The following is a 25035-nucleotide window of genomic DNA, read 5'->3' as shown; positions in this document are numbered from 1 at the left end:
TCTGCTGTCTGGTCTACAAGTGGCTTCAGATCCCCAGCAGTGTGGTTGACTCTTAACTGCCCTTTGAAATGGTCTAGCAAACCACTCAGTTCAAGGTCGCAATTAGGGATGGGCAACAAATGCTGGCTTGCCAGTGATGCCTACATCCCATGAAAGAATAAAGAAAAAAATTGATCATTAATAAGCTGGAGGCGGGGTTTCTGGATCAGAAAGTCCTACCTCAGAGAGCTGCTGGCCAATCAGAGACTGTCAGCTCTCCAGCACTTCAGGACGGAGGCTTGTGACAGTGGGTCAGAATTTGGGTCAGTGTACTGGGGTCTTGCCGAGTGCCAAGCTGGCAGGTCCCGGAAAAGGGGGTGAGCCAGGTGGGGGGCCTGGGTTTTGTGAGTCCATGGGGTGATCAAAACCTTGGAGTGATCTTCTAATGGAAACAGGGGATCTGTTAAGAAGGGAACTCCCCACCTGCCACCAATCCGTACAAGGAAACCTGCTGGGTTAGCCACTTGACATGTGTCTCTCCTGGTGCTGGTTAAATCCCAGTGGTAGCGGGATGGGGCCCTTAGGTGAACATTAATTTGCCATGTAAGGGCTTCAATTGGCCCACGGGTGAGCCTGACACCTCTGGCAGCACTGTCACTGGAAAATCTGCAGTGAAGGGGGGCAAATGGGAGGTGGCGGGCAGAGTACCTGCTGGACCTAACGAACCCCCCCCTATCTTCTGATGGGGAGGCATAAAATCCAGCCCAGTGACCTCAGTGAGGAGACTGAGTATATTATATCTAAATTTGTTGATGCATAAGCCAGGTGGGAAAGTAAGCTGTGAGGAGGACATAAAGAGATACAGACCAGTTATGTGATTGGCCAAGAAGGTGGCAAATGGAGTATAAAATGTGAAATCATCCACGTTGGTAGGAGAAATGGAAAAGCAAGATATTTTTTAAAAGCTTAAAAGTAAAGGGATTGAAGTAACCTGGTACATGAATCACAGGAAGTTAGCATGACAGAGTGGGTGAGAGGTGATCGTGAGCAGCTAAAAACCAGTTTGTGTATGTTGCTGCTTAGTTGTGATTGGCTGAGTGAGAGGAATGGGACAGTGCTGCTCTCCCACTCACAAAATTAACTCAATCGTTATGAATATCAAGCTGCTTTAAGAACTGATGTTATATGATACAAATACTAACCTGCAAAAAGACACGTCACCTAATGAGAGCTATGCAAACAATTGTTGATAATAAGAGTGACACCAGGATAAAACTCAGACATAGGAGAAACAAGCTGAGAAAGTTTCCTGCTTACCCTTTTGTCCATCGCCTGATGTAAATGCATTCTTGAAAGACTCCTGGATGGCAAAAGAAACAGAGGGGACAAAGTTCTAGCAGTGTAAAGAATAGCATGAAAACCTCAGGACTGAGTCTGTTCACTCAGCTACTGTAAAACTCGGTTATTGTACAACCTGCTCACACAGGCAAGTTAGTGTTCACAATAACAAATACTGACTCTGCAAATGTTATATCTATACAGGTACAGTAGTAGAAAATCACAATATTGCCAAGACAGGGTAGCATAGGAGTAGCTGACAAACCTTATAAAAGATCATCACAGTACCACTCCCCTTGCTGTACCACTCCCCTCGCTATGCCTCCTCTCCCCTCGCTGTGCCACTCCCTTCGCTGCACCACTGCCCTCCCTTCGCTGCACTGCTCCCTTCCCTTCGCTGCACCGCTCCACTCCCCTTGCTGCATCACTCCCTTCCTCTTGCTGCACTACTTCCCTCCTCTTGCTGCACCACTCCCTTCCCCTCACTGCACCACTTCCCTCACTGCATCACTCCCCTCCTCTTGCTGCACCACTCCCTTTGCAGCACTACTTCCACGTCCATTCACTACAATACACTGAGCTAAGCCTCATTATCTATTCTTGGCTGAGAGCCCAGAAATCTATTAGTCTACTTAAACACCTGAGCCCCAGGGAAAACACTGCTGGATTGATAGCTCTGGCTGTCTGATCTTTCCTGTCAATTTCACAATATTTACTTATACGAGATTAAGAGGCTTGAAGTGCTTGCAGTTGCCGCTATTAATACTTTACAACATCTGGATGATTGACACTTTTATTGGGTTGTAGTAAAACTAAGTTTTATTTAAGTGGAAAGTTATCAATGAATGACTGTTTTTTAAAAAGTATTTTTTAAACACATCCTTCTTTTACTATATCGTACATTAGTTCTATACAGTGCATAGTAGGTGGATGGGGGCATACCTTGGCATGGGGGCATGAGGGACCACAAGGGGTTGTTTGAGGGGCATATCTTGGCACAGGGAGCACCTTTTGAACTTACCTGATGCAGACTATGGTTCATGACACCTCTGAGGTGCAGTGAGCCATAACTCTTTAAAAAGCTGCCCCAAAGCCATGAAAACTGCTTGGACTAGGACATGCCTACAGCTGCTATGAGGCTGGCCAGGTTGGGAGTTCTGGGTGTGGGCTCGCCGCCTGACCTAACCCGCCCTGTTAAAAGGCACTCCTGAAAATCAGAAACCCTGGGAATGGGGTTGGGAATCCCACAATCGGGCCCTGCCTGCCATTTTTAAAGGGCTCCTGAGTCATTCTGGCTTGGTAAAAATCTAGCCCTTCATATTCATAATATTATAAGATTTAACCATAACAAAACCAACCAAATATGACAATTAGGATTTGAAGTTCAACGTGTGTGAGTTCTTAAAGTTCTAATTTTCCTGCAAACAAGAGTTTATTCTACTACTGGTTGCTTCACCTTCCTTCAATTTCATCAAGAAATCTCCTTTCCCATTTCACACAGTCTGCCCATGTCCTTGTCTAGGATGTTGTACCTTAGTTTCATATTTCTCATGTTGCTTTTTAAAATCTGTATAGGGTGGTGTATCGTTTGGACGCTGGGATAGCATTCATGAGGGGCCCAAAGATTTTTTGATTTGTTTGGTCTGGTTAACTTTCTCATGAATAGCACTGCTGACTGCTGGCAAACCATCTGATTCCTGGATACTGGCTGTTATGAACTGGGACTTAATAGAAAATCCCCTGTCATGCCACTTCTTAGCCTCTGGATTCAGCAATTTCCCCTGTTTTTCTTTAAAGTCAGACATCAGATTACCATCAGAGTTTTCTTCGGTGCTAGTTTCAGAGCTTTCATCTTTTAATACAGGCTCCAAACCATTCTGTTCAGATGTTAACTCCTGATCTCCAGTTTCTTCCCTGTCTGCACATGCTTTAATTCCAAGCCTTTGAAAAAGGTTTCAGCCAGCCAAACATCTGAACTGACCTTCATAACAACTGAATCCACCTCATCTGGTTTAAATTCAGGATCATTTTTAGCTTTAGGTTCTTCTTCATGACCTGGCCCATCATTTTTCTTTTCTAGGAGATACATGTTTAACACTGCCTCCTTTTGTGCAAGTCATTTTCTGCCAAGTTAAGTTCAAATGAGCTCTTTAAGAATTTCATTTAAGTTATTTTAGTGGTCAACTAAGAAAGCTTGATGATCCTTTTTATACAGTTGACAAATTTTCCTAATCACCTCCTGTTTTTTTCCATATTCTACTGAACTTGAGCTTTGTCTAATTCTGATCTAGCAAGAGTGATTGCTTCCTCATTCTGAACTTTTAATTTATGTTCAAGAGCATGTATTTTTTCCTGCAGCTCTGTAATCTCACACTGAACACAGATTTTCCACTCTCTTTCAAAGCATATCTATTCTCTATTTCATCATTAGCTTTGAGTACCATTGCTACCTGCTTTGCCACACCTTGCTCATTTTTGTTTGCATTTTAATTCAGGCTGTTTTAAAACTTCTACTATGGCCATTAACTTTTCCTCCTTAACCCAATGCTTCAATGTCCTTTTCAAACTAGCAGGCTGAGTTTCAGACTCTTTGGACATATCTTTAGTCAGAATATCAATTTTAACAGCAGGTTTACAGAAAGGCATTGATTCTTTCAAGTCACTCGGCTTTTTATGTATAACTACAGTTTCAGCAGCCTTCCCTGAAACCACTTGAGATGTCAACAACTTATCTCCAGCCAAGTCATTTCCTAATAAGAGATCCACACTATCAATACCCCAAATCAATATTTCTTTATTCAGCAAGCTTTTTGGAGAGAGCTTCATGTCACCTACCTCTATCAGTGATTGTGTTGCTCCTGTGTCTCTAAGGATAACTTCCCTGCCTCATCAGACAAAAATGAGGATACTGTATGCTTAAACAGTAAACTTATATAATTTCTTGCACCCTGATTTACTCCATCAGTAAACACAGGAAACCCTATTGGTTTGTCATAAACTTTATCCACTAGGACATTATGCTCTGGGTGGACATTGTGCAACTGTACTAATGCTACAGACTTGCTTTTCCACTTCCAGCAACATCCTTTATGATGCAGTAAAAAAAGCTATTTTAGGTGCATGTGAGTTGGTTCCTGAGGCGTACAGGCAGAAATTTAGGAATATAAGGAAACAGCCAGGGTAAACCTTTTTTGAGTTTGTTAGAGTAAAACAAAGTAATTTTGACTGGTGGATACGGGCATTAAAGGTAGAGGCAACATATGCAGCTCTTAGAGAAGTAATTCTTTTGGAAGAATTTAAAAATGGAATTCCTTTGGTAGTGAGAACTCGTGGAGGAACAGAGGGTTCAAATGGTAAGACAAGTAGCAGAGATAGCTGATGACTACCAGTTAGTTCATAGACTAAACCTTTCTTTTGTCACCATTTTAAATCGGAGAAGGATAGAAAGTGGGAAGGTGAAAGGAAGGTAAAGGAAAGTCAGGGAAGAGGAGTAGTTGGAAATTCTCAGGAAGCTTTTTCTCAGACTGAAAAGGAAGGTGCTGAGAGTAGAGATGACACTTGAAAATTGAGATGTTTTCATTGTAATCAAGTGAGGCACACAAAATCAATGTGTTGGAGGTTACAGGGAAAATCTGTTGCGGTAACTGGGATGCAGAAAAGTTCTGGAAGTACTGTGAGTTCTGAAGTCCAGGCACAGGAAAAGCCAGTGGTTTGTGCACAGGTAAAACAGGGAGAATCAGTGATAGGTAAAGAAGTGGGCTTGTGTTCACAATTTACCCAAGAGAATCCTGAGGAGCAGGTTACAGAAATGTTTCAAGATTTTGTATGTGAAGGGGAAGTCTTTCCACGTGTACAGGGTGGAGCAGGTAAAGATATTAAAATTTTAAGAGACACAGGGGCTAGTCAATCCTTAATGTTATGGAATAGTGATATTTGTTGTTCAGAGGGAGTATTGCAAGAAAATGTGGGATTCATGGAATGTATTCCATTGTAGAAGGTAAATTTAAAGAGTAAGTGGAACACAGGTAAGGTGATGGTTGGAGTGGTAGAAAAATTGCCCATTGCAGGGGTTCAGTTTATTTTAGATTTTTAGGTAATGATATAGTTGGGTCACAGTTGTGGATGATGCTTATGGTAGTTGAGCAGCCTGTGGAGGTGCATTCAACAGAGGTGTTGCAGAAAGAGCATCCTGGATTGTTTCCAGACTGTTTAGTAACAAGCTCAAAGACTCACAGGTTGAAACAGGAAGAGGAAGAAGTTAAAAGGCAGGGGAAAGGTATTGAAATTCAATTAGCTGATACTGTCTTTGATAAGATTGTTCAGGGAGAGAGAATAGAGAAGAATGAAGCTGAAGTGTTTAGTTCAGTTCAGTCGGTAGAGTTACAACAAAAGGATCCATGAATAAAGCAGTTATATCAAGGGACCCAACACAGTCCTGTGGAACGCCACTGGAAATTCCATTCGCAAAAATATCCATCGACCATTACCGTTTGTTTCCTGTCCCTGAGTCAGTTTTGGATCCAACTCGCCACCTTCCCCTGCATCCCATGGGCTTTTAATTTTCTGATCAGCCTGCCATGTGGGATCTTGTCAAATGCCTTTCTAAAATCCATGTAGACAACATCCACTGCACTGCCCTCATCAATCCTCGTTACTTCCTCAAAAAAATCAATTAAGTTAGTAAGACACGACCTTCCCCTAACAAGACCATGCTGACTATCCCTGATCAATCTTTGCCTTTCTAAGCAGCAATTTATCCTGTCTCTCAGATTTGATTCTAATAATTTGCTGACGTCAAACTGACCAGCCTATGATTTACTGGCCTATCTTTCGCACCCTTTTTAAATAATGGTACAATGCTCGCAGACCTCCAATCCTCTGGTACTTTGTCTGTATCTAGTGAGAATTGAAAAATGATCCTCAGAGCGCCTGCTATTTCCTCCTTGGCTTCTTTTAACAGCCTAGAATACAATCCATCCAGCACTGGTGACTCATCCACCTTCAAGGATGCCAGTCCCTCCAGTACTTCCTCTCTCACTATGCTTATTTTATCTAATATTTCACAATCCTCCTCTTTAACTAGAATATCTGCATCATCCCTCTCCTTAGTGAAGACAGAGACAAAGTACTCATTGAGAACCCTGCCCACATCTGCACCAACCCACAAGTTACCACGTACATCTCTGATAGGGCCTACCCTTTCCTTAGTTATTCTATTGCTTTTAACGTACTGGTAAAACATCTTTGGGTTTTCTTTGATTTTATCTGCCAATATTTTTTAGTTTTCCTAATTTCCTTTTTTACTTCACCCCTGTGCTTTCTCTATTCCTCTAGGCTTTCTACAGCATTAAGTTTTTTTGTGACTGTCATAAGCTTTCTTTTCTGCTTTATCTTACCCTGTATACTTCTAGATAACCAGGGAGCTCTAGATTTGACAGTATCACCCTTTGTCTTTGTGGGGACATGTATATACTGTGTCTGTAGAATCTCACTTTTGAATGCCTCCCAGTCACCGGTCTGTCACTGATTTCCCTTCAAGTAGCTATAGCCAGTCCACTTCTGCCAGATCACTTCTCAGCTTTATAAAATTTGTCCTTCCCCCAATTTAGAACTTTTCCTTTAACAGTTCCTCTGACATGTCCACATTCTTCCTTAACCGAGGTTTTCCATCTACGGTGGTTGACAGGGCCCTCAACCGTGTCCGGCCCATCTCCCGTGCATCCGCCCTCACACCTTCCTCTCCCTCCCAGAACCATGATAGGGTCCCCCTTGTCCTCACTTATCACCCCACCAGCCTCCGCATTCAAAGGATCATCCTCCGCCATTTCTGCCAACTCCAGCATGATGCCACCACCAAACACATCTTCCCTTCACCCACCCGGCGGCATTCCACATGGATCGTTCCCTCCGGGACACCCTGGTCCACTCCTCCATCACCCCCTACACCTCAACCCCCTCTCACGGCACCTTCCCATGCAACCGCAGAAGGTGCAACGCCTGCCCCTTTACTTCCCCCCTTCTCACCGTCCAAGGGCCCAAACACTCCTTTCAAGTGAAGCAGCATTTAACTTGCACTTCCCTCAATTTAGTCTACTGCATTCACTGCTCCCAATGCGGTTTCCTCTACATTGGAGAGACCAAACGCAGACTGGGTGACCGCTTTGCAGAACACCTTCGGTCCGTCCGTAAGCATGACCCAGACTTCCCTGTCGCTTGCCATTTCAACACTCCACCCTGCTCTCATGCCCACATGTCCGTCCTTGGTCTGCTGCAATGTTCCAGTGAAGCTCAACGCAAACTGGAGGAACAGCACCTCATCTTCTGACTAGGCACTTTACAGCCTTCCAGACTGAATATTGAGTTCAACGACTTTAGATCATGAACTTTCTCCTCCATCCCCAACCCCCTTCCGATCCCCCTTTTTTCCAATAATTTATATAGATTTTTCTTTTCCCACCGATTTCCATTATTTTAAAATATATTTCCATGTTTAGTTTTATCTCTACCTTTTAGCCTATTTCGATCCCTTCCCCCCACCCCACCTCCACTAGGGCTATCTGTACCTTGCTCGTCCTGCTTTCTACCCTTAATGTCACCTATTAGCACATTTCTTAGCTAATATCACCACCATCAACACCTCTTTGTCCTTTTGTCTATGACATCTTTTGGTTATCTCCACCTATCACTGGCCCTCTATCCAGCTCTACCTGTCCCACCCCCCCTTAAACCAGCTTATATTTCACCTCTCTTCTATTTTTCCTTAGTTCTGTTGAAGAGTCATATGGACTTGAAACGTTAACTATGTTCCTCTCTGCAGATGCTGTCAGACCTGCTGAATTTTTCCAGGTATTTTTATTTTTGTTTTTGTTTTAGAACTTTTACTCCTGTTCTATCTTTATCCTTTTCCATAATTGCATTAAATCTAACTGTATTATGGCCACTATCTCCAAAATGGTCACCTACTGCTACTTCATCCACTTGCCCAGCTTCATTTCCTAAGACTAAATCTAGAATTGCGCTCCCTCTTATTGGGCTTGTTACATGTTGGCTAAAAATTTTCTCTTCAATGCAGTTCAAGAATTTTGTGCCCTCTGTGCCCTTCACACTATTCGTATCTCAGTTGATATGAGGGTAGTTGAAGTCCCCAACTATTATTGCCCATTGTTTTTACACTCAGAAATTTGCCAAAATATTTGCTTTTCTATCTCCCTTTCACTGCTTGGGGTCTATAGTACACTTCTAGTTATGTGGCTCCTCCCTCCCCGCATCGCAACGCTCCCCCCCTCCCCGCATCGCAACGCTCCCCCCTCCCCGCATCGCAACGCTCCCCCCTCCCCGCATCGCAATGCTCCCCCCTCCCCGCATCGCAACGCTCCCCCCTCCCCGCATCGCAGCGCTCCCCCCTCCGCATCGCAACGCTCCCCCTCTGCATCGCAACGCTCCCCCCCTCCGCATCTCAACGCTCCCCCCTCCGCATCTCAACGCTCCCCCCTCCGCATCGCAACGCTCCCCCCTCCGCATCTCAACGCTCCCCGCTCCGCATCGCAATGCTCCCCCCTCCGCATCGCAACGCTCCCCCCTCCGCATCGCAACGCTCCCCCCTCTGCATCGCAATGCTCCCCCCTCCACATCACAATGCTCCCCTCTCCACATCTCAATGCTCCCCTCTGAAAAGCACTACCAGAGGTACCAACTTTTGAAGGTGTTGTTAAACTGAAGCCCCATCTGCCCTCTCAGGTGGACACAGAAGCTCCCATGGCGCTATTTCAAAGAAGAGCAGGGAGTTATCCCTGGTGTCCTGGCCAATGTTATCCCTTATCCAACATCACAAGAAAACTGGTTTTACTTCTGGGCTGCTTTATAATCTCCAGAAGGTGAATCTTTCATTCTGAAAGACTCTAGGACAATCCTGGAGGGTTGGTAACCCTATCACCACTCCATTTTTTTTGCAGGCTTTGTATAAATTGAGAATTTCTGCACTGCTTTACACTGTAGCAGGAAGTTGTCTCACTATTATAGCAGCTCTCCTCAGAACCAAGAAACGTCGACTCTTTTCTTCTCCACCGATGCTGCCCGATCTGCTGAGTTTTTCCAGGTAATTCTGTTTTTGTTTTGCTCTTCATACAAGTAGTTTTATGAAACCTTTCTGTGGCATTGCTGACAACTGTGAAAGCTGAAGAACCTTCCGCCACAGGGGGGAGCTGCAGCCTCACGTACCAACATCCAGTGAGTAGCAAATGACATTCGGGGAATGGAACTGTTTGCTGGACATCCTTGCTTGTGGCTGCGATTTCAAGCTGCCCACTGGAACAGTAACGCACTGCAACAAGAGCTGGTTCCCTCACCACCTGCCGGAGTTGGTTCTCTCACCGCCTGACGCAGGACCAGTCTGACAGTTATATCCTTTAGGACTTAGCCAGCTCGGTCAGTAGTGGTGCAGTCGAGCCACTCTTGGTGGTGGGCATTGAAGCCCCCACCCAGAGAGCATTCTGTGCCCTTGCCAACCTCAGTGCCTCTTCCAAGTGATGTTCAACATGGAGGAGTACTGGAGGATGAGGGGTAGTGGTAGGTGAAAATCAGCAGGAGGCTTCCTTGCCCTTATTTGACCTAATGCCATGCAACTTGGAGTCAATGGCTCAGATTTTAACATCATGATGCTCTGGAGTGTTGGTGTGGGGTGGGGGCTGATAGCGTGTGGGAGACCCGGAGATAAGTGCAATGTATCTGTCACTGGCTTTTTAACCCAGCCACTGAACTTGCATGTTATTTCCTGACTAGCTGTCGTGAGTGGGTGTGATGATGACTTACATCAAGATATTTCAACTGCAATATTTAATGGTACAATCCAAATGTGGAATTTCACGGATTCTGGAACTGGTGACCAACAGAAGGAATTGGTAAATGAAACACTTTTTAAATTTATTCGTTCATGGGATGTGGGCATCACTGGCTGGGCCAGCATTTATTGTTCATCCCTAATTGCCCTCGAGGTGGTGATGGTGAGCTGCCTTCTTGAACCACTGCAGTCCATGTGGTGTAGGTACACCCACAGTGCTGTTAGGGAGGGAGTTCCAGGATTTTGACCCAGTGACAGTGAAGGAACGGCGATATATTTCCAAGTCAGGATGGTGAATGGCTTGGAGGGGAACTTCCAGGTGGTGGTGTTCCCATCTATCTGCTGCCCTTGTCCTTCTAGGCAGTAGCAGTCGTGGGTTTGGAAGGTGCTGTCCAAGGAGCCTTGGTGAGTCCCTTCAGTGCGTCTTGTAGATGGTACACACTGCTGCTGTGTGTCGGTGGTGGAGGGAGTGAATGTTTGTGGAAGGGGTGCCAATCAAGTGGACTGCTTTGTCCTGGATAGTGTCCAACTTATTGAGTGTTATTGGAGCTGCACTCATCCAGGCAAGTGGAGAGTATTCCATCACACTCCTGATGCGTGCCTTGTAGATGGCGAGCAGGGAGTCAGGAGGTGAGTTACTTGCTACATGATTCCTTGCCTCTGACCTGCTCTTGTACCCACAGTATTTATATGGCTAGTCCAGTTCAGTTTCTGGTCAATGGTAACCCCCTGGATGTTGATAGTGGGGGATTCAGCAATGGTAATGCCATTGAACGTCAAGGAGCGATGGTTAGATTCTCTCTTGTTGGAGATGGTCATTGCCTGGCACTCATGTGCCGTGAATGTTACTTGACACTTATCAGCCCAAGCCTGTATATTGTCCAGGTCTTGCTGCGTTTGGACATGGACTGCTTCAGTATCTGAGGAATCGCGAATGGTGCTGAACATTGTGCAATCATCAGCGAACATCCCCACTCCTGACCTTATGATGGAAGGAAAGTCATTGATGAAGCAGTTGAAGATGGTTGGGCCGAGGACACAACCCTGAGGAACTCCTGCAGTGATGTCGTGGAGCTGAGATGGCTGACCTCCAACAACCACAACTATCTTCTTTTCTGCTAGGTATGACTCCCAATCAGTGGAGAATTTTTCCCCCGATTTTCATTGACTCCAGTTTTGCTCGGGCTCCTTGATGCCACACACTGTCAAATGCGGCCTTGACGTCAAGGGCAGTCACTCTCACCTCACCTCGGGAGGTCAGCTCTTTTGTACATGTTTGAACCAAGGCTGTAATGAGGTCAAGAGCTGAGTTGTCCTTGCCATCACTGAGAATAGGACATTCAGGATACCAAAGAATGTGGGATATAGTTAGAAGGTGAGTATGTTGGCCAATCCTTTGTGAGGTTACTCTGTATTTAAAGGTTGTCAATTATCTGAGCAATGGAGTGCACCCTATTAAATATTTGAAAAAGGCTCGGTATTGTAATTAAACCTTTCACACTCTGGTGGATGTGTACTGTTTGTGTGTATTGAAGATGATCTTTAAAATAAGAGCTGGATGATTGTCCAGTTAGGAATGCGATTGAGAGATACATGGAGAGATATTACAATGGCTTCTCAGCTTCAAAGAGGAGGCCTCCTGAGCTTACAGAATGTCACAGACTTTACCCGTGCATGGAATTGTTTGTTACTAGGATAGAATAAGCAGTTATGAGCAATCCTGTCAGGTGAGGCTGAGTGAAGCAGATAGTCAGACAATAATTCCATTTTGAAACTGCTCATTGTCTAATGGCATTTCTTCATAGTAGACATAGGAGACAGTGCATCCTCTGCGGGAAGAGTGAAGGAGTGTGGATACATGTTCAGAGGGCAGCTGGGCTCCAACCTGAGGACAGATGCAATCCAGTCCTTAAGAATCAGATCACTCAGTCCTATTTGTGCATATTGAGAGAGTGGTTAGTGAAGCATATGCGATCTTGGGCTTCATAAATAGAGGCATTGAGTAGAAAACCTGGAAAATTATGTTGAATCTTTATAAAGCTCTGATTGGGCTGCAACTAGAGTACTGTGTCCAGTTCTGATCCCCATGCTTTAGGAAGGATGTGAGGTCCCTTGAGAAGGTGTGGAGGAGATTGACCAGAATAGCTCCAGGGATGGGGGAATTTAGTTACAAGGTTAGGTAGGAGAAGCTGGAATTGTTCTCCTTGCAACAAAGGAGACTGAGGAGAGATTTGAGAGAGATGTACAAGATTATGAAAGGTTTAGGCAAGGTGGACAAAGAAACTTCTTTTTGGTGAATCAGTTGTCAGGCACCATAATAACTGTCTCCAAATCAAGTTAGAGCCAAATACAGAGTGCTCGGTCTCTCTCCAAAGCTCCCCCAGCTCATCCGACAAGGACTGCCTGACCTCATTAAGATTGTGGCCTCCAGAGTTATGTGGTACGTCCCTACTGACAGATTTACCCCCCATCGGGTTACATTAATGAATCAGGCCAACAGTTCCTAGAGTACAACATAACTGGTGGGCTCAAGTATCATATTACCAAGTCTCCCACACACATTCCAACTTCATCTCAAGTGACTTTGACTGATTCAAGGAAGGTAGTCACTAGTTGGATAACTGGGAAATGTAGCTTTGAGCCCACTACAGCTAGAAAGAAGGTACTGTGAACTCTGCACTAGTGCCTTATAAGGGCAAAACTCCATAAAAAATGCGCGTGCATTGTGACCATTCTCCTGATCACAGCAGGAACACACACTGTGCTTGACTGAATAGTGGTTCCACCTGGTACAGGTACAAAGCTTCAGCAGCAGCTTACCACTGAAATCCAATCATGTAGGTGCTGAGTCCTGGCTAGAGGAACACTTTTGTCTCATTTCTGACCTCAGCCGATATGCCGTGAGTCTCACAGCTTCATCGTCAGCTACATGATGGGCATCTGCGTTCAGTTTTGTTAATTTTTAAAAATTCTTTCAGGGACATGGCTAGGCTAGCATCTATTGCCCATCCCTAATTGCCCTTGAGAAGATGAACTTGTATCTGCTATCTTGATGTTGGGGATGTCGGAGTCCAATGGTACAAACCAAACATACTCATCATTAACTCTTTAATCAAAGAGCTTAAGTGAAAAGCCTTAGCTCGAAGGCATTCACGTCATGAAAGAAATACTTGCATTTATATAGCCGCCTTTCACGATGTCCCAAAACACTTTACAGCCAATGAAGTACTTTTGAAGTGTAGCTGCTGTTGTAATGTAGGAGGTTTATTCCTGTGCCAAGTATTGTGCGTGAGGGGCCTGAAATATCTTGTTCCCATGCCTGCTGCAGGCAACTTTAATGTCCCATAGGAGAGGTTTCATTTGTGGATGAAATTCAGGCCATGGGTTGCAAGCTAAGCAAAACGGTCAGGCTGGGTGACCAATGTCCTGAATTCCTTCCTCAGGGAGGAGGCATCTAGATCCCACAGGTCAAGAATTAGACTAAAACTTCCCACACTTCTGAAAACCACAGTAAGAGAAGTAAAATAATGCTCATGGCCCTGGGGACTTTTTCTGTTATTCATCTTAGAAACAGCTTTCTGATAATGCTCCAAGGGATCTTTAAACTCTCACATGAAAATTACACTGTTAAACTAGAAGCAAAGAAAGGGCTTGCTTTAATATGGCACCTTTCATGACCATAGGATCTCCCAAAGCACTCTACACCTAACAAAATACATTTGAAGTGTAGTCACTGTTGTAATGTAGGAAATGTGGCAGCCAATTTGCACATAGCAAGATTCCACAAACTATAATGTGATAGTGAGCAGATAATCTGTTTTAGACTTGCTGGTTGAGGAATAAATATTGGCCGGAACTCTTTTTCGAAATAATGCCATTGCACCTTATATGTTCATCTGGGAGGGCAGATGGAGCCTAGGTTTAACGCCTCAGCTGAAAGGTAGCACCTTCAACACTGTTGCACTCCCTCAGTATTGCACTGGAATGTCAGCCTAGATTCTATGTTCAGCTCTCTGGAATGCAGCTTAAATCCGCAACCTTCTGCCCCCAGGGTTGAATGTGTTACCAATTGAGCCATGGCTGACACACACACACACCCCTCACATTAAGTAAGGAGTAAACTTTGCTGCCAGATTTTGCTCACGAAGCAGCAAAGAAATCGAAGGCCATTCCTGAAGAAATTCCCCTCTGGGGTGCCCCGGACAGGGGTTGGCTGATCACCAGGTATTTTACAAGGCAGCTGATGGAGATGGGGGCTATGAGGGTTCCTATTCGCTAAATTGCTGAGTTATTTTTAATCCCAGAATACCTGGTCTGAGGCTGACTTTTCCATGCTAATCCCTGTATTGAGCCATAAACTCTGCCTCTTTAAAGCAGCCTCAATGTGGTCCTTCAAAAATCTGGAACCCAGGAGAGTAGTTTCTGTATCCTTTCTTGTAAATCTATATTCCAAACCTAACACCAGAACCAATACCTTGGAGCACATTCAGGTACTTGTCAGGTAGCAGTGGCTACCTGATTGGAGACCTTTGCTACATACACAGGTTATCTGGTCCGAATACCAGCACTGCCACCTGGGTCAGACTTATTGTGAGGCCAAAGTGTTCTGAGGCTAGGGCAAAGCGATCAACCAGTGGCTTCTTGCTCTCTGGAGTATGTGTTATGAGAGCTCAGTTGCCCATAACCAAGAATTCACTCAGTAGGTGTTCAGTAACCATTGTACAAGCCTTGAGCCTTTGCAAGTTGAAGAGACTGCCGTCTTTCCTGAATTGAATGTGTACTCCTGTGTCAAGATCTTTGAGTGCGTACTGGAGCATGGCTGACAAGTTTATGATAAACAGAGCTGCAGCCTATACACAGCCATGCTTGGTGCTACTGGTGACAGGAAAGGTGTCCAATGACGTATCACTTTGCATCACACTGGCCATCATGAAACAAGTGAATGACAGTGATCATCTTCTCAGGGTAGCCATATTTGTACAGAACCTTCCGTACACCTTCCCTGTTTACTGTGTCAAAAGCCTTGGTCAGGTGAATGAACACCATATGGAGGTCCTTCTTCTGTTCACAGGACTTTTCTTGAATTTGACATACTGCAAGGGTCATGTCTACTGTCCCCCATCCTGCACGGAAGCCACGCTGTGATTCTGGGAACACAGAGTCAGTGAGGTAAGTGACAATCCCATTAATATCTCTTGCAAGAGTTTTTCCTGCTGTTGAAAGAAGTGATATTCCAGATGATTGTCACAGATGGACTTGCTCCCTTTCTGTTTGTAGACATGAGATATGGAGGCATCCTTCTAATCCTGGGGCACAATGCCCTGGTTCCAGATTAGGCAGGTGGGACTAGGGAGTTTCCTAACTTGAACACTTCAGGTGGGATGCCATCAGCTCCCGGTGACTTGCCCATAGAAAGCTGCTTTTTGGCCTTCGTGACTTCCACTTGAGAAAGATCGAGAGCAAGCTCTTCCTCAATGAACTGACTCAGTGCTGAACTGAATCATTGCACATCATGGATTGTTGTTTTAGGAGATTGCTGAAGTGCTCTGCTTAACAAGAGAGAATCTCATGCCTATTTGTTAGGGGCTGATTGCCATCTGCTGAGAGGGTGGGTGTCACACCATTGGTTTTGGGGCCATAGACTGATTGCAGACCTTCATGTAGATCCTCCAGATGGGTAAGAGCATAACTAGAGGCCATCAATATAAGATAGTCACCAAGAAATCCAATAGGGAATTCAGAAGAAACTTCTTCATCCAGAGAGTGGTGAGGATGTGGAACTCACTCCCACAAGGAGTGGTTGAAGTGACTAATATTAATGCATTTAAGGGGAAATTAAACAATCATATGGGGGGAGGGAAGGGAACAGAGGGTTACGATGGTAGATTCTGATGAGGAAAGATGGGAGGAGGCACGAGAGGAGTATAAACACCAGCATGGGCTGGTTTAGCTGAATGGCCTGTTTCTGTACCATATATCCAATGTAACCCAATGGAAAGCCTAGAACAAAAGCAAGCTGGGAAGTTATCCTATTGTTAAAGTAATCAAACAACTTTCATCCAGCTAATTTTGACAGATCTCCTGAGCCCTGACCATTTGCAAGGATATCAAAGGATACAGAGAAAATTGAGTTGAGGTACAGATGATGGAACAGGCTCAAGGGCTGAAAGGTCTACTCTTATTCTTATTAAATCCTGGTCCTCTTCCTCTCATTCATCTTTCTTAGCTTCATCCTCAGTGGAGAAGAAAATGGCACTTGGCTGTTCTTCAGCTGACTGTTTGGAAGCCAGGACACCTCAGTTGGTAGCACTCTTGCCACTGAATCACAAGTTTCTGGGTTCAAATCCTACACCAGGAAAATTAAGGCTGCCACTCTAGTGCAATACTGAGGGAGTGCTGCACTGTTGAAGAAGTGTCTTTCAGGTAAGATGTTAAACCCTGTCTGTCCTCTCAGGTGGATGCAAAAGATCCCAATGGCACTATTTTGAAGAAGAGCAGGGGAGTTATCTCCAGTGTCCTGGCCAATATTTAATCCTCAATCAGCATCACAAAAACAGATCATCTGGTCATTATCACATTGCTGTTTGGGGGAGCTTGCTGTGTGCAAATTGGCTGCTGCGATTTTTACATTACAGCAGTGACTACATTTCAAAAGTACTCATTGGCTGTAAAGCACTTTGAAACGTTTGGTGGTCAAGAAAGGTGCTTTATAAATGCAAGTCCTTCTTTCTTTTTAATGCCTGATATAAACTGAGCCTGCCTACGTTTCTGGGTTCGGGATATTCCCCTCAATCAGGGGCTGACATTGGCTTACGCTATAGGGCCTTCCAGCCAATTTTCATAGAGAGTATCCAGAGGTCCCCAGCGGAGAAGGTGTTGCAGCAACTCTCCAGGGAAGGGCAGCATTCACGTTTCTCACCCTCCATAGTCTTACTAGTTGCCTCCTGAAATCCTCTGTTCAGAGCCCAGTTTAGCACTGGGCCTAACCCCAATTTTTCTGCACCCCTCGGAATGAATCCACAAGGAGAGAGGAAGGTTCCCCTCCTGATCAAACTCATTTCACATTCTCACGGGTCCTTCATAGCCAGGACCGGACTCAAACCCACTGTTGTGCCAGCATCCAACATTTTAATGGGACATACTTTGAAAATGAATAGTTTACACAGGTGACATTAATGCATACGTATTCATAATAACATTTCATATACTGTTTCATCTTGTCAACACAAATAATTGTTTTATACTGTTTTCAGTCACTCTTGTAGGTCCTTGGCCCATTGCCATTCTGAACAAACAATATTCATGGAATAAAACCTATTTAATTGTGATCCTTGGAACTTTTTAAAAATATTAATGGACAGAAGATTGGCAGGAGCTAAGGAGTCAATAAGTGTGCAGTCCTCCCAGCCTGATTATCGTCTCTGCATTGCCCCCCATTGCTGGAAAAGTACAGCAAAGGAGGCCATGAAATCTGTGCCAGCTCTTTCCAAGAGCAATCCAGTTAGTCCCACTCCCCACTCTTCCCTCATATCCTGCAATCTTTTTCCTTGAGATATTTATCCAATTCTCATTTGAAGACTTCTGTTGAATATTCATCCATCACCCCGCCAGGCAGTGCTTTCCAAATCCTAACCACTCATTGTATAAAAAAAGCGTTTCCTCGTGTCGCCTCTAGTTTAATCACCTTCAACCTGTGACCTCTCATTATCAACCCTACAGCCATTGGAAACAGTTTCTCTTTAGCTACTCTATCTAAATCCTTCATGATTCTGAACACCCCTATCAAATCTCCTCTTAGCCTTCTCTCCTCGAGTGAGAACAACCCCAGCTTCTCCAGCCTATCTACATAACTGCAATTAACTCACTTTTGGAAAATGACTTCAAGTTTTTACTTGAAGAGACACCTGGCAAGTTGGTGAGAGTAAAATAGGCTTTGAAAAGGTGAAAGTCTACTTTAAGAGCCTAAAACCTTTTACAATCAATTCTATTGTGATTTCAGACTAATCACTATTTCTGGAAATCTATGTTTAACAGCATTCTGTTCTTCCAGACTAAAGGAGAATGCATAGAAGCTACTTCATAATTATTTCCTGCCTCAAAAATCCAGCTCCTAACTGGCAATTGTATTTTCTGTCACTTTTTGTTTATTGCACAGGGATTTGACAAACTTGTCACTGGAGCAGTTTTCTGCAATCTAACCTTCAGTATTCCATTTATTTAATTTTTAGTTGATTTATATTTATTTTGTAGAATATTTACTACAGAGAAGACCATTTGACTCACTGGGCGGGATTTTCTGCACTTGCCCGCCGCTGGGATCTTCCGGTCCCGCCGTAAGTCAGTAGACTTCTGGCTGGGGTGCCGCCTCGCCCACAGCGGGTCCCACCCAGAAAATCCCGGCCACTAGGACTCTGCTGGTTAATTTACAGGGCTATAATTTAGTCAATCTGCCCCACTATTTAATAACGGAAACACACTGGTTTCCAGTTGTCTGGAAATAAATCCCAATTGTAGCTTCCTCAAAAGTTGCTTCATTAATTCCCTCTTTCCTCTTGATCTCAGATTTTATTATTGTAAGAAATAACTGTCATTCTAAGACATTAATTGACGACAGCCAAAACGACAAGCTTGTTTGCAAATGATGCCTTTCCACTAACTACTGCAAACACATCAAACATGAAAAAGTTTAATTTTCAGGGCTCCTGTGAGCAAGTTGAAATAGATATTTGATAAATAAGATGGATGTTTCAATATGATCGATTTTTTAAAAACTGCTTGAATTGCTCTGAAACAATATTTAACCAATCCTGTTTAAATTATTGCATGGTCTTGCCTCTCACTCATTCCTTCACCTCCTCCAGCCCTATATCTTGTTCAACAGGACTCTGTGCCCCACCCAAACTGGCTTTTTGTGCACCTGCAACTCTCTTTTCCCCGCCATTGGTGCCTGTAGCCACCTGGACCCCAATATTGTATGGAATTCCTTCACAAAACCAGGCTCTCTGCCTCATCATCTCTCTGCCTCCCTTTAAAACTTGCCTTAAAACCTACAACAAGATTTTGATCATCACTCCTAATAACTTCTTCTTGGGCTTGGCTTCTGTTTTTGTTTGAATAAGCTCCTGTGTCATTTTTCTAAAAATATTTAAGGTGATATTTAAATTGTTTCATATCAGGCTCAGACACAAGTTGCTCAGCTATGTCAGGAATCTTTAATCATCATTTCCTTAAAGCAGCACATTTAAATGGGGATCTAGAAATAATAAAGATTGCTTTATCATAGTCAGAAGGAAGAAGATTAGCAACAAAGGGGAGGCTGAACACAAGCCATAGAAACATCTCATCATAGTTTGATTAAGATCACTAAAAGTTTACAATTCAGCCCAGCACCCATTATCCACATGCTGTTCAATGTAAGCATACCAACAAATGATTTGGGAAATTGGAAAGAACTATATCCCTCAGATTTGTTTGTGACACTGAACCAGTAAAACTCTAACAAAGTTTGAATGTTAATCCAAGGCCCTGTCCCACTGACCAGTTGGCAGTCGAAGGTTAAGTTAGAAGCTGCTACTCACCGTCCCTACTCGGTTGATGGCACAGGTGAAACAGTGGTTGGCAATGGCTGCATTCCTGGCTTCAATGGGCCACATGGGTTCACTGAAATAGTTACAACAACAAACTTAAAGAAGCACTTCCTTCCTGGGGAGGGGGGGGGGCGGGTTTCCATTGTGGCAGGAAATTGGGGGACTGCCTGGTAACAGTGCCTCATTATATTTATCATTTATAAGACCCTCCAAATGAAAACGCTGAGATAATGCAAATGATATGTAAATCACAGACAGGCAGAAAGCACAAACTCTCCTTTATGCTTAACAATATATTTGTGAGGAAAATGAAGTATATTTCTCTAAGATTTAGTATGGTATTGGCCTCTTCAATGTTCTCATGGTGCACAAGGAGTTAAAAAGCAGATTTGCTCACACGGGAAAGTTCCAGGTCACTTTGTTGCATTAATTGGCTGATCTGTATGAAAATAAATGTATAGGAGAGTGTGATACATACTCTAGGAACCAATTTATTTATCAAAACAAATCATTTCTCTTGTAGGCTGGTATGGGGGTGAGGATGGGGTGGGGAAGTATAAATGCAGCTGAATGTTGTGGGATTGTCAGCAAACAAGCCTCACACCTGACCCCATGACAGAGGTAAGGTCAGTATTGAAGCAGCTGAAGACAGTTGGACCAAGAACATTTCCCTGAAGAAGTCCTGGGCCTGAGATGATTGGCCTCTTACAAACATTGCCATTTTCCTTCCAATCAGATATCACTGCATTCAATGGTGGGTTTTCCATTTGAACCCCATTGACCTCTCTGTCTTGCCAGGGCTCCTTGGTATCACACTCAGTCAAATGGTCCTTGATGTAAAAAGCAGTCACTTCCACCTTCCCCTCTGGCAGTCAGCTCAAGTCCATGCCTGGACAGAGGCTCTGATAAGCTTTGGAGCAAAGTGATTCTGGCCGAATTGGAACTGAATAGGTTATTAGTGAGAATGTGTCACTTGATGACAGTATTGATAACTCCTTACATTACTCACTGAGCACTGGGAAGGGCTGATAGGGCAGTGTCAACCAGGTTAGAGTTATTCTGCTTTATGTAGATTGCATATACCCAGGCAATTGCCTACATTATTGGCTAGCTGCCAACATCATAGCTGCATTGAACAGCCCCCAGATTGTAGCCAACATTCCATCTAATTTTACTGTGGAGTGTTTTTTTCAAATGTGCTTGGCCCCTTTAAGTTTTTTTTGTACAACCGTGGACCTGCGATAATTTGAAGTGACTGGATTGTGTGTCGTCTGCACCAGGGTGCTCGGGTTGCTGTGTGGCCACACAGTTCAGAGGCTCTGAAGATGAGTCATATGGACTCGAAACACTGGGCAGAATTTGCCGTCAGCAAGCAGGGGGCGGGGCCCGCTCGCCAATGCATAAAATGATGTGGGATGATGTTGGGCAGAACCCCCGACGTCATCCTGCCCCATTTAAATTTTCAGGAAGGCGGAGGTGCAGCAAAATCAGCTGCGGGCCCGCCAACCTGTCAATGGCCAATTGAGGCCATTGACAGGATCACTTAAACAATTAAAGGACCGGCCCGTCCAACCTTAAGGCTGGTGGGCAGGCCAGGAGCCCTGGCGGCAAATAGAAAAAACATGAAACCTCATCCAGTGGTGGGATGAGGTTTCATTTAGGGTTTCAAAAAGTTTAATAAAGTTATAGTGTAAATTATGAACATGTCCCATCTCATGTGACATTGTCACATGAGGGGGACATGTTAGGGAATTTTTTTTTTCTATTTTTAATCTTTTTCAAAGTGTCAGTGATCTCCCTCAAAAAAGAGCGCACTCTCGCTTTTGAGGATCGGCTCCCCGCCTGTCGGAGATTGGCTCAGGCCCGCCCGCCCAGCAGGCAGAAAATTCTGCCCATTGACTCTGGTTTTCTCTCCACAGGTGCTGTTAGACATGCTGAGTTTTTCCAGCATTTTCTATTTTTGTTTCAGATTTCCAGCATCTACAGTATTTTATTTTTATCTCAGTTCAGAGGGAACATTGACTGTAATACATGGTGCAGTTAAAACCTTCTCTGGGTTTTTCTCAATGGCAGCATCACGGAGGTAGCTTGTTTATAAGAAGCAGCCTACAACCTAATCTAACAACATTACTGAAAACCAGGATAGTAAATCCTGCTATTGAATTGTGCCTTTCCTGACCTTTTTCAATCAATGCTTATGGAATCCTCCTTCATTCAGACACTCAGAAAGACAAAAGCAGCAAATGTCGTGAACAAAAGCCAATATTATATAAAGGTTACAGGGCTGACTTAAACTTATTACAGTCCTTTGGTGACTGACTCATACAACTGTGATCCATTTTGATCAGATTAATAGGAAGCTAGTTACCTAATCAAAATGCATCACTACTCAATGGAGCCTCACTTTTTCTAGCCTTTCCTCTTAACAAAACCCTCTCATCTATTGCAGGATCTTAGTAAATCTCTTCTGTATCTCTCACAAGGTCTTGACAGCTTTACAAAAATAAGACTCCCAAAGCAGGATATAACGTTCTAAACTAAGCTATAACTTGATGGTCCCCGGCCCACCTACACTGTTCCAATGAAGCCCAATACAAGCTCAAGGAACAGAGGATTTTCTTTCAATTTGGCACTTTACAACCTTCCAGACTGAGTTTGACAATTCCAGATCCTTACCTTTATCCCTCTTTATTCCTCAGACAGCAATTCCCCTTTTTCTATTTATACCTCCTCTAAACCCATCTTTTGTTTCTTTACTTGGCCTATTACCATCTCCTTTTACCTTGCACCATCATCTCTTTTGTTATTTAATATCTCCAGTCTTCCACCCTATCACAGAAAAATCCCTTTTGTTTCCCCCTAACCTTCCCTGCTTTTGTACTTGCTCAAACCTGTTAGATCTCTAACTTTATCCAGTTCTGATGAAAGGTCATTGACTTAAAAGTTGAATTCTGTTTCTCTCTCCACAGATGCTGCCAGGCCAGAGTGGTTCCAGCAGTTTTTAGTATTCATGATCTGTATGTGTTTAACCTTATCTCTAACAGTGACATACAGCAAGTTGTGTTGATGGGGTCAGGAAGATACATAGGGACAGGGATAGATGTGAGTGGGAAACTGCAGCTCAAAGTGGGGAGATGTGAAGTCAGCCACTTTTGAGTCCAAGAAATACAATGCAAGATATTTTCTTAATGATGAGAGAAGAAGAGATGTGCAGGAGCAAAGAGATTTGGGTGTCCATCTATATAGACGAGTAAAATCTAGTGGATAGGTGGAAAAAGTAACTGAAAACAGTTAATGGGTTGTGGGCCTTTATCTTAAGAAGGCTGGAATACAAAGTGGAGGAAGTGATGCTTCAGTTCCATAGAGCCTTGATTAGACATTATCTGGAGTTCTGTGATTCCACAGTACCATACAGCTCTAATCAAAGCCACAAATAACATCCTATGTGACTGTGACAAAAGTAAACTTTCCCTCTTCAACCTGTCCGCAGCCTTTGACATGGTTGACCACACCATCCGCTTCCAACACCTCAACTCATCTAGTCGCACCCGCCTGTCTTCTCATCATAGCCCTGCAGTTTTTTTCTCTTCTGATAATTATCCAATTCCCGTTTGAAAGCCATGATTGAATCTGCCTCCACCACACTCTCAGGCAGTGCATTCCAGATCCTAACCACTGGCTGCATTAAAAAACAATTCCTTATGTCACCATTGCTTCTTTTGCCAATCACCTTATATCACTGTACATACGTACATAGGAACATATGGATTAGGAGCAGGAGTAGGCCATTTGTCCCCTCGAACTTGCTCCACCATTTAATAAGATCATGGCTGATCTGATTGAGGCCTCAACCCCACATTCCACCTACCCCCAGTAACTTCTGACTGCCTTGTATGCTCTGGTTCTCAATCCTTCCGCCAATGAGAATAGTTTCTCCTCGTCTACTCTGTCCAGACAGAGGTTTTGAACACCTTAATTAAATCTCCTTTTAATCTTCTCTTCTCCAAGGAGAACAGTCCCAGCTTTGCCAATCTATCTACGTAACTGAAGTCCCTCATCCCTGGAAACATTCTCGTGAATCTTTTCTATACCCTCTCTAATGCCTTCACATCCTTCCGAAAAAGTGGAGCCCAGAGTTGTATACAATATTCCTGTTGAGGCCGAGCCAGTGTTTTTACAAGTTTAACATAACTTCCTTACTTTTGTACTCTATGACCCTAATTATAAATCCCTGTATAACATCACCTGACTCAGCTCATCTGCTACTGAAACCCTCAACGATGCCTTTGTTCCTCTAGACTTGACCATTCCAACACACTCCTGGATGGTCTCCCACATTCTACCCTCCCTAAACTTGAGGTCATCCAAACTTCTGCTGCCTGTATCCTAACTCAAAGCACATCACGTTCACCTATAACCCCTGTGCTCATTGGCCTACATTGGTTCCCAGTTAAATAATGCCTCGATTTTAAAATTTTCTTTGTTGTTTTCAAATCCCTCCATGTCCTCGCCTCTCTCCATCTCTGTAATCTCTTCCAGCCCCACAACTCTCTGAGATATCACCTCTCCTCTAATTCTGACCTCTTGAGCATCTCCGATTTTAATTGCTCTGCCATCGGTGGTCGTGCCTTCAGATCTCAAGGCCCCAAATTCGGGAATTCCCTCGCTAAACCTCACACCTCTATATCTGTCTTTCCTCCCTTAAGACTGCCTGAGAGGGTGGTAGAGGCAGAAACGCTCATTCTGTTAAAGTAATTCTTGGATAAGCACCTGACCTACAAGCCAAGAGCTGGTAGGTGGGTTTAGGCTGGATAGTGCTTTGCCAGTCAGCACAGACATGATGGGCTGAATGGCTTTCTTCTATGCGCAAATCTTTAAGACATTCCTTAAAATCCAATTTTTTAACCAAGCTTTTGGTCTCCTGCCCTAATATCTCCTTATGCGTCTCGATGTCAAATTTGGTTTGATGATGTTCCTATGAAAGTTTACTCTGTTGAAGGAACAGCCTGTTCGCCATTCCAGTCCTGGTGAGGTGCACTGCTCGCCATAAATCTCCTTTAACAGAAACTGCGCCAGCTGCCCTCAGGGTCCAGCTCCTCACATTCATCCCAAAGTTAGGAGTTCATTCCAGGCATGGCATTGTGTCAAATTATACAGCTCACTCAAGATCATATTTGACAAGAATGTAGAGGTCTTAGCATTTGAATGTCAATGTTAAAACTGCTTTGCCAACACCACTTTGCAACAGCTGAGAGATACAACCTGCTTGTAAATGTGAATTAAATGTGATAATAT

The 25035-nt window shown here is 43.9% G+C and overlaps 1 protein-coding gene across 2 annotated transcripts in view; it reads right to left on the bottom strand.

Moving 5' to 3' along the window:
* Positions 1–25035, bottom strand: part of upb1 (ureidopropionase, beta) — a 159016-nt gene that overhangs the window by 9606 nt on the left and 124375 nt on the right. For both annotated transcript variants that reach the window (XM_078553794.1, XM_078553795.1), the window contains exons 7-8: positions 19732–19813; positions 1297–1339 (exon numbers count right to left, since the gene is read on the bottom strand). In XM_078553794.1, coding sequence (XP_078409920.1) covers positions 1297–1339; positions 19732–19813 — 125 coding nt within the window. The remainder of the gene's footprint in view (positions 1–1296; positions 1340–19731; positions 19814–25035) is intronic.

The sequence above is a fragment of the Cetorhinus maximus genome, chromosome 12, assembly GCF_964194155.1.
Source record: "Cetorhinus maximus chromosome 12, sCetMax3.hap1.1, whole genome shotgun sequence".
Lineage (NCBI taxonomy): Eukaryota > Metazoa > Chordata > Chondrichthyes > Lamniformes > Cetorhinidae > Cetorhinus > Cetorhinus maximus.
This window is presented reverse-complemented; position numbering and strand designations above follow the sequence as displayed.